The sequence below is a fragment of the Mauremys mutica genome, chromosome 10 (assembly GCF_020497125.1).
Source record: "Mauremys mutica isolate MM-2020 ecotype Southern chromosome 10, ASM2049712v1, whole genome shotgun sequence".
NCBI lineage: Eukaryota > Metazoa > Chordata > Testudines > Geoemydidae > Mauremys > Mauremys mutica.
The window spans coordinates 44,030,668-44,046,152 of NC_059081.1; the positions used below are offsets into that span (position 1 = coordinate 44,030,668).

Genomic DNA, 15,485 nt, shown 5'->3' on the forward strand with positions numbered 1-15,485 from the left:
GAGATTTTGGGAAGAAAATTTATATCGACTTACATGAAATTCAGAAATTACTTTAGAAATGAATTTCCAGTGAAGGCAAAGGGAAATGTTTTCCTTATGAAAAATAGAGTACTGAGGGTCAGCCATGAGTGATCCCAGTCCACTCATCCTTCCCGATGAGATGATGGCAACTAAAAAGGTGACTTTCATAGAAAGGTGACACACAGAACATGTGGTCAGTGGTGGATGGCATCAAGAGAGATAGGCAGTTCTTGATCGTCCTGTCAAAAATAACCTCTGGATGGGATTAAATAGTTGTGGTTGTCACAGGGAGAGCTGTATATCTAGGTCTTTGTAGGCTCTGGTGTTTGCCCAATGATTCAAATGAGCACTGATGGTGGAACAGCTGGGGAGATGGTCATGGCTTGTACACCTGTTTACGGTGTTGTGTCTTCAGAGCCAGGGTGTAAATGCCAAGGGAGTAGAGAGTTGTTCTAGAGTTTTTCAATGAGCTTAGAGACTTGTCAGTCTTCTCGATAAACAAACTTGCCAAAACTTGTCTTTATATTTTGAACCTCCCTGGGGAACCCTGTGAAATACAGTGAAAACTCATGCCTCATGACTATATCTGTGGCTCTCCTTCTAGATGCAGTGTCAGCTGCATCAACTTCAGCTTGAAGGGATATTATGTCCACCAGTTGGCCTTCCTCAATGAGGGCCTGGAAATGTTCTCTGTCTTCTTGAGGGAGTTTGGCCTGGAAGTCCAAAAACATGTTTTACTCACAAATCTGGGTAGTTAGCAATATGGAGCCAAGACTCAGACGACAACACCTCCCGCTCACTCCTCGAGGGTCAAGTCGACAAGAACTCTTATCTGCCAGTGTAGTCTTGGGATGCCGTAATAAAGACCTTTCAGTGGCTGCTTGCACCACCAGGGAGTTGGGTGCTGACTGCGTGAAGAGAAATGACGCTCCTTTGACTGGTACAAAATAGTGCCTGTAAGCCCTTCTGGGGGTAGGGGTGCTGCAGGCTGGCATATGCCAGACTACCCTAGCTGGTTCCATGATGGACTCATTTACCAGTGTAACCACCTTACTGGGACAAGAGGGTTATAAAATGTCAAGGAGCTAATATTGGCTACCTTGGACCTCCTCTAGTGGAATGTGGAGGTCATTCATAACTATCTGCAGAAGCTCCTGATATTGCCTGTGGTCATCAGGCAGGGATGATGAAGATGGGGCAAACTGTCTTATCTGGTAAGGAAGACAAAACACCCGTCAGCACCTGAGGATCTGGTTCAGTATCCTCGCCCTCAAACACCAACAATGCCAGCAGGTGTCATGTGGGAGAAATACAGTGAGACAGATGGATGGATTTGGGATGTTTACTGTAGGGATCCCATGGGCCCCAAAAGGGCCAATATGATGGGTTAACCGGTTGAGGGGTCCCCATGGCAATAGGTACCCTCAATCCCTTGAGTAGCTGTATGTGGGTGGAGGACGGATGATGGACCCCAGAACTTCTTGAGTCTCTGTCTGAACTCACCTTCCCATGTGGGAGTGAAGGATCATAATCTGGAACCTCCAACTCCTCTGAAGAGAAGGCCAGTTCCTATTCAACTATCAGAGTTGTTGGTGCCAGTGGGTGAAAGCTCCTGCCTAAGTACTGAGGAAGGTAACAGTTCTCTCTCCTTCATGTAGTTTCAACTTCTAGTGTCATAATGTCTCTCAGGAAGGTCAGACCCAAAAGAAGACTGGGGATAAGGAAGGGTGAAGACATCCTCTGGTAAGGTGTACATTTTGGTTAGTCGCAGAGACTGGGGCGTTCCGGTAGTCAGGACTCACAGAACTGGTGCATCCATGGTAATTGTGGATGGCAGGTCTTTATGGGGACTGGTCAGTCCTGTTGAAGAGTCAACATGTGAACTCTTAAATGGTGTTTGTGGCTGCGGATGCTTAGGCTTAGGATCTGCTAGTACCAATGTCTGCTCCGATTCCTTTCTCCTTAGCACCTTGCTCTCAGGACTGGAAGGTTTAAGTGGGCACAAGTCCTTATTACCCGGATGCGAGGGCTCACTGAACTTGGCTGGAGCTGGGAAGGGATCTCGTCTCTTGGAAGCAATCCTGGCAGATCTGTCCCTATGCTCATGAGAAACCCTGGACCTTATGCAACCCTTATTCTCATGAGAAACCCTGGACAATGACTCCTTGGGCTTATCAGCTCTGGCTTCTACTCCTGAGCTCATGCTTGGAGGGGCATTGCTTGTCAGTTGAGGCTGACATACAGGTGAATCTCCTCAGATTGAGGTCATATAGTCTTCTCCATAAGATGTTTTCTCAGCTGGGTCCCTTGAATCTTGCAGATTTGTGGAAGAAATGAGCAGCAAGTGCTGCACTTGGCTGAGATATTCACCTCTCCAGGACAACAGCAACAGCATTGGTGCTCATTGCTCATGGAGAATGAGACAAAGTTCTTAAACCCCGGGACTCTGGGCATAGTCTTTGTCTGCAGGAAAACACTCCTCACCGGGGCGGGGTGAAAGAGGGGGGAAGAAACTAAGTTATACTAACTGTACTAAAACCTCTAACTATACTAAATTGTGTGTGTGTGTGTGTGTGTGTGTGTGTGTGTGTGTGTGTGTGTGTGTGTGTGTGTGTGTGTGTGTGTGTGTAGAATAAAGAAGCACAGAGAAATATGTGGACACAGAGGATTCCAACTCAAGCCATGTGGCGGTAAGAAGAAACTGGAGAGGCATCGGTTTACAACATACCTTATGCCCTCGATTGATAGCATGAGGAACGCAACTTCACAGGCACAGATGAACAGATGCTACTTGCTAGAAATCTACAATCTCACATGCACATTCACATGTCAAATACACACAGGGACTAGCACTCAAATAAGAACTTAAAGATATAAGCAAACTACCATCATAATATTTTTTCTTGTACGCTTCAATGATAATGATGTAGGTGCTTAGCCCTGTAGCAGTGCAAGGAAGGCTTCATTAGGTGTAGGAGAATCCCCAGCATAGGGGGCTTGGAAGAGAAAGCTTGTCTGGAAATTACTGCATTCTAGTGACCTCTACCTGCCAAAAAGGCCCTTTGAAAACCATTGCAGGAGTCCAATTAGAACATCAGACAAAATCAGCACCTAGCAGCCCCAGAATCAAAGGAAGTACAAAAGCTTGAGTAAAGCAACTTTCCCTCCAACTTCCTTAGTCTTACACGAACTGCAGCTTATCCAGATCTAAAGGTCAGAGCGTAAGACTCAATTTCAATATAAACAAAAAAAATGTAACAGAATTGTCTATTGTATTCAATCCAGACAGAGGTCTAACAAAGAACTCAACATTATTACAAAGCTGTGGAAGAGTGTAATATTTATTTTGAATCTAGTTTAAAAATATATCACTATAAGCTACTTATGACAGACTTCTCAGATATTTAGAATTAAGCAGTAAAGAATTATATGGCATGTGCTTCCTAAATTACGCACAGACGCACACCATAGGAATACACTGAGGGCAGATAACTATTTTTAACAGTCTTAGACATTGCAAAACAAACAAAAAACCCACCGCACCATAGATGTTTGTAATATGTGCTATTAAAAACAATACTAAACAGACTAAAACAAGGTTTGTTTTAGAAGGATTTTTGTTAACCATGCAAAGTCAAAAGGTTACATGATAAAAAAATATATGGTACCAAGAGAATCTTGGTGCTTACCTGCATTACCTTCTGTTGAATCTCCTCTAGCTGTGTGCGCTTGCTACGTTGTCTACAAACTTCCTGGTAACGCGTATACTGTTCTCGGAGTGAATCTAATAGCTTCATGACCTGTGGCTGAGCAAGCAGTTCATCATCCATTGGAGACCATGAGACCCCTCCATCTGAACCATTAAACCGACGCTGCTGTAACTCTGATAATAGCTCATGACCTTTAAAGATAAATAGAGCAATACAATCATAATTAATAAACACAGATACAGTCAAAATCATTAGGAGGCAGAAATTAGTTTTTAAGGTTACCAGACATTATATTCTTGCAGCTAATGAACTGTAGTGTACTGGCACATTTAATGATGTTTCTTTGTAGACAACAGGCAAAATACTATCCTTCATCAACAGGATTGTACTGGCTGCAAATTAGGACAGAATTTGTCCTAGTATATTTTAGGGGAAGGGGAAGAACAAAAAAGTATGCACATACAAAGCAAATAGTATGTAAAATCTGAACTAAAGTAAGATTCCTTCTCAAATTCGTGGTAGTTTCCAACAGCTTTTCAAAATGTGTTTCAGGAGTCCCTTTATTGATTCCAAGTAGTTCTATTTTGGGAGTAACTGATCTAAAACACTTTAAGGTCTTTGAATAATTTAACTGAGAGTAAATCAGACCTTCAATTCTATTGGTTCTAATAAACTAAACTCTATTATAAAGTGTTCTTCTGTTTATATGCCTTGTTAGTGGCTTAGAAAATGTGAAGAGAGAGTATTTAAGTAGTAGATATAGGAAAAGGAAGTTAAGGGGATTTTCACCAAAATCATCATCTGAAAGCAAACTGTCTTCCTTAAATTTGAATATTCTAAAAGTTTCATTTTTAAATATTTATATTTTCTAGTAGTTAGACATGGACATGGAGAGCAGGAAAGCTTCCAATGAGCAAAGGCGCGTAGCGCAGGATGAGATGCTTCAGATTATGAGGGACCAAGCAGACATGCTGAGGCATCTGGTTGAACTGCAGGAACAGAAGCAGGAGGGTAGGGTCCCTCTGCAGACCCTGGTGGACAGCCAGCCAGCCAGCATCGCCTGGTGCAGAATCACCCTCCCCCAAGCATTCCATGAGGCATGGGCAAAAAGTCCATTATCCCTTTCACTTAACTCAGGGGGAGGGTACAAGGAACAGAAGGAAACCCATTCACAGACCTTTGATGGCCTGGAATGTGGTGTTATGTTACACAGCTGAAAATGTTTCTCCCATTCCAACTTTACAACCCCTTTTCCCCAAGGTTTTCCTTCCCTCCCCGCCCCCGCCCCATTCTCCCTCTTTACTTGGGTTTGTTAAATAAAGTAAATGGATTCGAGAAATAAATGTTTTTTATTGAGTAGAATCAGTGGGCTTGGGTGGGGGGTTGGCTTTACAGGGATGGTGATACATTCCAGGTGAAAGTTATAGGGAAATTATCCAGCATGACAGTTACAAGCCACAGGGATCCAAAAAACCTGCTTTAACAAAAAAAGAGTAAAGAGTAAAAAAAAAAAAAAAAAAAAAAAAAAGTAGCTATTTGCAGAGAAAAGTAAACACTGTAATATTACATACATCTGCTTTAAAGTAAAATCAACTAAGTAAATGTTGAAGTTTGGATATTAGCAACAGAGGGTAGGCAACTACCATAGTCTCCACATGTTTTCAATCCTTTGCTGTGACTGTCAACAAGGACATAGGCGCCGACCGCAGTCAGATGTGACTCTCAGCCAGACAGTAAAACAGAAGGTTTATTAGATGAGGAACACAGTTTAAACAGAGCTTGTTGGTACAGAAAACAGAACCCCTCTGCCAGGTCCATCTGGGGTGGGGAGCCCAGAACCAAGTTGTCTCTCCCAATTTAACAAGGAGGCCAGCTATTTCCAAACTTGATAGCTTTTTGTGATTTGGGGACTTGTCTATGGGGAAGTGGGCTGAGACCACCATTCATTTCATGTAAGCCAATGAACAGTTTTTGTTTTTTATTGCCTTAAAAGTGAAAAGCTCCCTGGTCTACCACAAGCTATATACATCTGAATTCTCTAATGAAGTCACAGTCTATTGTTCTGACAATGGAACAATTAAGGATGTTATTAAAGTACTACTGAATATTTTAAAAAAAAGTGTAAAACAATTAAGGCTTTGGAAGTATCCAAGTAATTTTTTTAAATCTCATGCTACAATTTTTTTTTATTTCACTAGCTAATAAAAAGATTATTTTTAGATTATGTTTATCATCACTGTGGTTTTATATATAAAACTTATGACAAGGCAAAGAAGGATGGATACAAGGCAAACAAAATTATCCTAGGAGTTTTCCAAATCTATAGTTCTGACAAAAGCTTGAATTTCTATTGACTTGTAACTCACTTTTCAGTGATAAAATATTTTAAATTTTCATAGGAAAAATATTTAATTTTTTTTTAGGTTTATACTGGAACTCTTAAAATAGAGAATTTAAGTGTGAATTTGGAGTCTGTGAAAGATGGTGAATGTATAGCTCTGGGCAACTGAAATCCTTTATTTAACCCCAAAAGAGGTACAACACAGACCTCAACAGTGTAAGCTTCCCCATCTCTGCCCCAGACTATTTGCCTCATTTCTGACCTAGAAGGAAGACTATTTTAATTTTATGTAGACAATTCAAAACTATGGTTTATTAAAGACCCTCAGTAAGATAGCCAATTGTGGTGGGTTTTGTGAAGTGGACTGCTGTCTTGTATAAACTGAACAGAGGTCACCAATGCTTTTCACGCTGGAGCCACTCAGGTTAAGAACTTTCACTCACTAATTATCTGGGCTTGATTTCAACAGAATAAAAAATTGAAGGCTTTGTAATCCATTACCGACCACAGGAGCCATCTACTGGCTTAACACGGGCATTCCAATATTGCATCCAGAATGCTAACTACGATTGGAGATAAACATAAAGCAAAATTAGACTTTCAAATTCTACTGGTATAATCTGAATACTCAGTATATGTTAAGAGCTTTTCAGATTACAGCAGATGACCTTAATTCTGCATCAATGTCTTACTCTCGCATACCTTGTTTCTATTATGGGAGATCTAAGACATGCAGGCAGATGATGTGAGACACAGTAGATCTTTGTAGCAATATTAATATGACTCACAGATTGGCTAGTGGGGTGCTGAGGTAATGTTCCCAATATTTCTATCCTAGAGTCTAAGACCATGATCTCTGTATTATGCCTTATTTCCTTTTATCCAATGAAGCAGGATTGTTAAGGAAAATTTTAGTTCAAATCTACCACTGCCATTATCCTTAACTGGTTTATTTTGTAATTATTAGGAAAATAATTACCTTATATAATTTTAATTGCTTTGATGACACTCAAGAGAGAAGATAAGTGGACATTTCACTTGTACAAACTGTTAAGATAGTGACTCATTTTTTTTCATAGAAGAGATGGTTTTCCATTTACCAACATAAATTTTTCAAGTTTTATTTTTAATTCAAATGTTAATACATTTGTTAATAAGTTTATTCCACTATGTAGTTAAGATATTAGCATCTCATCCTTTATGCTTTCACAGAAGATTTAAAAATAATGAATAAAACTACAGAAGTGATAAAAAATTATCACTTTCAATTGACTGTACCTGTCTGTAGTACTGTCTCTGGATCAACAGAGGGAAGAAAGTTTAAATCCATAGACCTTTTAATAAACAAGTAAACATATTATTAATTACTTGTATTACAATAGCACCAAGAAGCTTCAACTGAGATTGTGGCTACATTTTATAAACACATAGTAAGAGACAGTCCCTGCCTCAAAAAGCTAGCCATATATAGAAGGCAAGACAGACAAATGGTAGGAGAAAAAGTGTAATTATCCCTATTTTACAGATGGGGAATGGGGAGACAGAAGCCTTGCTCCTGCACTGTTATCTGCCAGCATCGATGACAGTGCAGGATCAGGAACTCAGCAACTTGCCCAGAGTCATATGGGGGAGTTTCTGGCAGAGCCTAGAACTGAGCTCAGATCTGCTGAGTCCTAGTCCACTATCTTACCATCCTTGGTCTCTGTGGCTCTTTGTAAACATATACATAGTAATATTTTATAGCAAGGTAATAATAGAAAAGATAAAAATGAAAACACTTTTGGTACAATAATATGGCAAAACACGTAACTTAAAACAAAATTAAGTCTGGCAAGCAATTGCTTATTAACATGGTCTAGTTGCTTTGGTATTTAAAGACAAGAGAGACAGATATATTAATAATGTGGATATTTATAAATCAATTAACACTGTATAATCATTTTCAAAGAAGGCTCATTGCACTAGGGAATGTTCTGCATTTCTATTTACACAAGATCAGATTTCACCACCCCACATAAATACCAAAAATTCAGATACCTGTGCCCTTTACAACTTTTATACAGAACTTCTCATTTCTCTCTCTCTTTTCCCTATTTCCAAACATTTGACTAAATGCACAGTCACAGTGACCTCCCCCTTGGAGCTCTTTCTCTCAGGCAGTTTGTGATGGTCATTAGCAGTTTTTAAACCTTAGCAGGTATACTGTGATTAAAATAATGGAAACAATCTGACTGCAAACAACTAGAGTCAGTAAGTTGAAACTTGAGGCTTATGCTTCAGTGCTGACTCATCCCATTTTGTCTCCTTTCACTTAAAACACAAAACCACACAAGCTAGGCATGGAAGAGTCAGGGAAAACTTGTTAATCAAAGCTCCTTGTGGCATCAGTCATATAACAGATCATCACATTAACAGTTTAGGCTTCACTTCACTGGTCATTCCCAAACTGAGAATGCCAAGGGACATGACTGGGATCAAGGGCATCTTGCTTACTTAGTTGCTAAAGCCTGAATCTGCAATTGACTGTGCACAGGAACAGGTGTGTGACCACATGCGGTCAGTTACAGGATCAGGACTTTAGTGCCTGCCAGAAAACAAATTGCTGAAAAATACTTGGGTTGTCCACCAGTCCCTTCACATTACACTCCCATATTGCAGCTAAACTGGTAGTTAAGACTTATGCTGAAACATGTCTATTTTAAAAAGCAATCCACATACCTCTCTTTCTCCTGTTGGTTTCCTTTATCACTTCCATTGTTAATTAAAGCAAGCTCATCTAGTAATGATGTAGACTCTTTTGTAAACTTTTCAAATACCTAAATAAAAATAGTTTTTATTAAAAGAACATTTACTTTTTAAAAAAAAAGAGTTAAAAGAAATTCATTTAGTGCTTGTGAAAGATGCAGTTTAACACTACCAGTTTAAATTTATCCATATTGCTCTGTTAATATGCTTCACATTTGACAAAGTAATTACTTCTTAGACTCAGGTGGTATAGGAAAAAGGTTAGAAAATATAATTTCCCTTCAATGACAGAGTCCTGCAGTGTCAGATTCTCCAGGGAATTAAGCAACTTTATATTAGAATACATTCAAGTTAGGACTGAATTTTGAAATGCTTACAAGACCCTGAAGAATCTTTCAAAACGTAAGTCTTCATTGCCATAGTTACTCATCCAGTCCATTTAATCCTTTGCCTTTTTATGACTACCTCTTAAAGACTGTGGTGGGGAATTTTGTTATATGAACATCTGTCCACTAAAAATGGATTAAGTATATCAACTGTTATCTGAATTAACAGCTTTGGCCTGTACTGTAACCAATAACTTTTAGAAACAAAGGAGCAAATGGCTGTAAGTAAAAAATACCTTGGTCAAATTTCCTTGAAATTTATTGGTTTCTAATCTCAGAAAGCAAAACCTATAAAATCAGTGACTGCATGTACTTGTTCAGTCTCTATGTGTTTTGAGTTCTTTATGAAAACTGAGAATCAATTCGTTCTAGTAGTGATAATGTTGTGCAATCTGCATTCTTGTCCACTAGGAACTGGATTGAAACCAATCACTCATTTCACTAGAAATGGGTATTAACTTTCAGCTGCTACTCACCTCATCAACTCAAAATATTTGGCCTGGAGGTGAAGTTTCTGTACCCTATCCAGTCCATTCAGGCATCAATAAACAGACCTCTGGGCATGAAAGTGGACAGCCCTCTCAATACAATATAACTTTACTGCAAGTTTCATACACTGTAGTACAAAATACTTTACAATGCTAAATACAGTAATGAAACAGAAATTAGGCAATTAAAACATTTTTCAGCTGAGATCTGAAACTAGACAGAATCAGAAAGGCTGTTCCAGATGGCAAGAGCAGCAAAGGAGAAAGCCCTTGCACCAACATTATGGAGGGTATATGAAGGAAGAGAAAGGAATCTAGTGCTAGATAACGAGAAGAGATAGACACATCTGTAAGACAGCATCAGTAGAGAAATTTTCAGTTGAAATGAATAGGAAGACGGAGGCCAGTCAGTGAGGATGGGGGTGATATGTTTGTAAGCTTATTGCAAACGTGAAGAAGAAGTCCGCAGCAAGATTTCACACTAATATGTGCTGGACTTGGGGAGATATCAGAGAAGAGAGTTTGCAATTTTCAAGGTAAAAGAAGGGGAAGGCATGGATGAGGATTTCAACAGAAACAGAATTAAGGTAGTGACACAAAACAGGTGGTATTTCAGAGGTAAAAAGACCTTTATAGATGTGTGAGAAGGTAGGTTCAGGGTCCAGGATCATACAGACAGTGGAAGCAAATTGGAAGTCTGAGTTGAGGATGGGGAAATAGAGAGCATAGAGCTGTGTTTAAGGATGCTGGATGAAAGAAGGGCCCCCAGAAACCTGGCTGTTAATTACTTGAAAGCATCTCAGACTTTAGGTAACTATAAATGCTTAAGGTGCTCTGAGCCTACTGCTACGGCGTGTGTATGTGCGTGCGCATGCTTAAGATCTAATAAAAGAGTAGTTTTAGATAAAAGCACTCATTTGTGCTAATCATTTATCAGATGGAGGAGCTGTGTCCCTACTGATATATTCCTGACACTGACTGAAGAGAAATGGTTAAGTTACCACTGCTGTGGGTTCTGAAAACCCTGGGTAACTGACACAGTCTGATGACCCTCAGAGGTCCATGGACAACAGGTTGAAAACCACTACATTGAGTAAAGACATATTGAGGTGCTACTATAATAAGGAAAGTTGCACAACTGCTACTTGTGTTATACCAGTTTTGCAGCTAGCTGGAAAGACTTCAGTTTCCAGGGTTGAAAACATTCAGACCAAAGCAGTCCGTCTGCTTTTAAAATTATATTATACAAAAAAAAAAAAGGGAGGACATTATTCCACTTTCAAGATTGGTATTGTTTTAAAAATGCATTTTAAAGTAAATTCTGATCTTTTAAGCAAATTTCAATGAACAACAGAATTAAAATATACTGAAATATGTACATACCAATGACCCCCTAAATAATTTGAATCTATTAACAATTTAGGGGCAGATCTACCCCTGGGTATAAATTGCATGCCTGCATCTACCAGGGCAACTGCGCTGCAGGGGGATTCACCATGATGGAGGATAGCTTTTAAATCTGGTTATGGCTCCATAGGAGCCCTATATTAAAAGACTGCCTGGGAAACATGAAGAAATAGAGCCTTTTTTGCTTGGCCTGTGCCTTCCCTCTCTATAGCCAAACCCAGCTGACTCCAGATCCCCAGCATCCCTTCCTCCTGTACCCCACACTCCTGGGGGATTTTTCAACACTGAGAATATGCAACAGAACCTAAAGAGTAAATCTGCTCCTTAAACAAAATAACTACATCTGCTTTGCCACCTCTGGAGTAAATTCAATTTCTACTAGAATAATAAGACTCTTTATATATTTAAAGTGCATTTTTCTCATTCTACTGCATTATAATGTATTCTAAACATTGAGGTAGCAACCAAATGTGGTGAGAGCCATACCCACACAGAGAAATATAGTCTATGCTCCACAAAGAAAGTTTGAAAGACAAATAAATAAATAAATAAATAAATCCAGAAAACCAACCAGCCTCTTATTCAACCAGTCCATGTGATCATAGGAAAGGCTCCCTCCAAAATCTTCTGTCAGCTGGCATGGTTCTATGTATCGAGTCAACTTGTTGGCAGATACTAAAATAACCTGTAATAAATTAAGAAAGAACATTTTGGTAACATGGTTTTGTGAAACCTATGCTACAAAATTTAATATATTTTATTAAGCTTGTTACTTTGAACAACAGGAAGACAGATGAAATAAACAGAATATATTTTGAAGTACTTTACAAAAAAAGTCACAAGCTTTTTCATAAGTACCTGTAAGACTCGGTTTGAACTGGTGCACAACAGTTTACTCAATCTGTTTTTGAAACAAACAAAGAAAACAAACAACTTGCCCATCCTATAGTTAAGAAGTGTGGAGTTGAAGTAGGAACAAGTCTGTAGTTAATGTTAAAATTGAGCTTAAAATGGACAGCAAGTTTTGACACACAAACTTCCCCCTGCAACATTTCTTCAGGCGTTGGATTCCACTACTCCTACAGACCACTATATCCCCTCTTGATTCTTAGCTCTTGAAATTAGGATAACTAGATTTTCCAGCCTGGAAGCCTATAATCCATTCCTTTATTCTGTGTTTTGGACACCCACCTCCTCTCAAACTACTGGCTTGCCCAAGAATTCCCTGAATCTAGGTCAGGGGTTCTCAAACTTGGGGTTGGGACCCCTCAAGGGGTCATGAGGTTATTACGGGGGGGGGGGGGAGGCGCAAGCTGTCAGCCTCCACCCCAAACACCGCTTTTCCTCCAGATCTTATAATGGCATTAAATATATAAAAGAGTTTTTTTAATTTATAGGGGTGGGGGTCGCCAAGGCTGGCTCCAGGCACCAGCAAAGGAAGCAGGTGCTTGAGGCAGCCAATAGAAAGGGGCAACATGTCCGGGTCTTCGGTGGTGTGTCCCTCTCTTCCTCTTTGAGCTGCCACCAAAGAAGAAGAGAGGGAGTGAAGGACTTGCCGCCGAAGAATGAAGCGATGCAATTGAGCTGCTGCCGAAGTGCCACCAATCGGCTTTTTTTGTTTTAATTCGCCGCTTGGAGTGGCAAAAAAGCTGGAGCCGGCCCTGGAGGGGGAGGGGGTGTCACACTCACAGGCTTGCTCTGTGAAAGGGATCACCAGTACAAATGTTTGAGAACCACTGATTAAGGTAATCTGCCTCTATCCAAGACAAATTCCAGTTGCACAATGGCTTTAGTAGTCCAGAATCCAAAATAAAAGATGTGTTTTGTCATCCTGTTATTACTAGTTGTGATTTGCCAGTTCTCGTCCATTCATCATTAAATCTTAGGATATTATTTTAATAATATAATCTTAATTTTTGGAAACCACTTTCCTGCCTATATTTGTATGTGAAGGAACAGAAATGCCAAGGAAAAATATGGACAAGAAGTTCATCTAAGCTGAAGAGTTTCACATAATTTGGTATGTTAGTTAAAAAACAACATACTCACTGTGACAATTTCCCCATAATAATGTATGATTGTGTGTTGACCTGGTTATTGTGATATTTACTGTATGCACATGCTGAGGTAATTCAATAGCTGGACTGTCAGGAAATGCACCCAGGAAAAGAGAGGTGGATCCTGATTAATACTTCTCAGCAAACAGTTAAGCGACAGTGCAAGAGCCATTCACTTTGAAGGCCTGGTCTGGGTTTAGCAGACAGGTTTCTCAAGGAGTGACTCTCCATGGGGAGGAGGTTAGCTAAGGGAACCATAGTAGGGTTTAAAGAGACACACACTCCCTCATGTAAGCGGGAGAGTTGCTGGAGAATTGTTTGGGGGAAGAGATCAAGGCCCAGACCCCCAGAGGTAAAGTATCTGGGATAAGAGAGGTCTGCCTAGGACTCTAGGTAAGATACACATGCATAGACTTTCTGTTGTTTTAAAATCCTTTTACTCTTATGTTATGTTTTGTTCTGGCAGTTAAGATATTTGGTTTTAAGAAGGCTCTCTGGTCATTATACAATCACTGATCACAGGCTTCCCCCACAGGGAAGAAGCACATGTGGCAAACTCTGTTATACTTGTTGGGTAGGCATGGTTGACGCTCAGGATACTGTAGCCCAGGACCCACTCTAAAAGTGGGAGAACTGCAGGATTCCACCCCCGGGAAGGTAAAGGCATGAGAGCGGGTGGGTAAACTCCCAGAGAATCAGAGGTGCAGTTAGCTCTGCAACTGTAACACTCATACTAAATCTTTATGTATTATTTTAAAGATAATTTATCTGAAAGAGAGATGGTGAATTGGCATTCTCTATTTCCATCTGCAGAAAATCTTATTTGATAAACAATTTCATGGTGTGTGACACCTTCTGCAATTTGATACATCTAAGAATGTTCTCTAGCATCAGTCAGCATAATACAGAAGCATTTCTATTAGTTACATTCTATATAACTTGCACTGGGAGTAGAGGTGGCATACAATCTACTCAAGAGAGATGCCATTAGCATTGTGCATTGCTGTAATCAGAGTGACCAAAAGACAGCATAATGGCCATCATGATACTGTCATAAGACAACTTCAACAAAGTGTATATTACAAGGAATCCACTCACAGTTCAAATATTTTGTGGGGGCCAGGATTAAAATGAGTGAATTACTCACCAAGCTTGTGGTGCAGGGAAGCGCAACCCTCCTGGCAGGTTAATTTATTTATATTAGCCCCTTCTCTCCAAAAATTCTCACTGCTAATACTAGTTGAGCTCCAAGAGTAGTAGAAACAGTGAGAGTGCCACTGACAAAAAATATGGTTTACCATCATGTCATGTAGACCTGCTCTGACCAGGTTTATGCATCAAAACAACTGTTAAAATGTTGGTGGTCAACCTGCCTAAACTAGTACTCTGCATAGACCTTGCTTATCCTAATGGTCCCACTGCAGCTATACTGGCATTAGAGTAATGTAGACACAGCCTCTCTTGTGTACAAAGTGTACTGTGTGAATGGCATGTATTTCAAGAAGAGAACCACGAGGCACATGAACTAGATAGGACAACTAAACCAGAAATCAAAGCAAGGACAGGTCTAATCACAGAATATATAAATGTTTCACTCAAACCTTCACTAACAAGATAAGAACAAAAACAAACTGCCACATTTCTGCCTGAACAGCAAGTTTTGATGTAGTCTGAGCCTCAAGTACAAAGCTTTGAAATTTGCTTTATTTCCACTGATTCTCTATTTTCTCCGTTGAATAAACTTTGTTTTATTTGAATTACACTGGAGTTATTGACAGTTCTCTGGGATTACTGCTGCGAGTGCTCCTCAGGAAATATAAACAATTCTTTGAACTCTGAAGAGAAGCTGAATGTGTGTTGAAGGCACACGGATTGAGGCTAAATGCAACTCAGGATCTTAATCAAAGACATAGACCAGTAAGGCAGTACTCTAAGATGTTATTGATGATCTGGATGAAGTCATCCTTAAGCATGGGAAAAGGCTAAGGACTATCGATCAGCGTTGAGGGATACCCCCCCACTCCCAACATTGTGCCTCTCTTTAAAACAATGCCTCAGAATTTGACTCAATTTTTGCGGACAAATAGCCTAAGAAACTAATGGCCAGGTGTGCAATACTGAACAAGTGGAGAGAGGAATTCTGCTTGAGATCAAATTGTGTCCTGAAGCATGATTATCTTAACGTGCATACCTACAAATGTTATTGCTGTCCAAGTTTCCTATAGCTTTTGAAAATACAGTAATAGTAACTGTCACCTCCTGTGACAGTGAATGTCATAGGCAGACTATATGTTCTATAAAAAAAGGTGTTTTAAAAAAGTCCCTTTAAA

General features: G+C 39.7%; 1 protein-coding gene across 5 annotated transcripts in view; it reads right to left on the reverse strand.

Annotated features, from left to right (window-relative positions):
• Nucleotides 1–15,485, reverse strand: part of SESTD1 (SEC14 and spectrin domain containing 1) — a 97,844-nt gene that overhangs the window by 29,014 nt on the left and 53,345 nt on the right. For 4 of the 5 annotated variants that reach the window (XM_044978363.1, XM_044978361.1, XM_044978362.1 and 1 more), the window contains 4 exons: nt 11,670–11,783; nt 8,791–8,888; nt 7,351–7,406; nt 3,711–3,922 (listed from right to left, as the gene is read on the reverse strand). In XM_044978363.1, coding sequence (XP_044834298.1) covers nt 3,711–3,922; nt 7,351–7,406; nt 8,791–8,888; nt 11,670–11,783 — 480 coding nt within the window. The remainder of the gene's footprint in view (nt 1–3,710; nt 3,923–7,350; nt 7,407–8,790; nt 8,889–11,669; nt 11,784–15,485) is intronic. The other variant, XM_044978364.1, reaches the window with a different exon arrangement.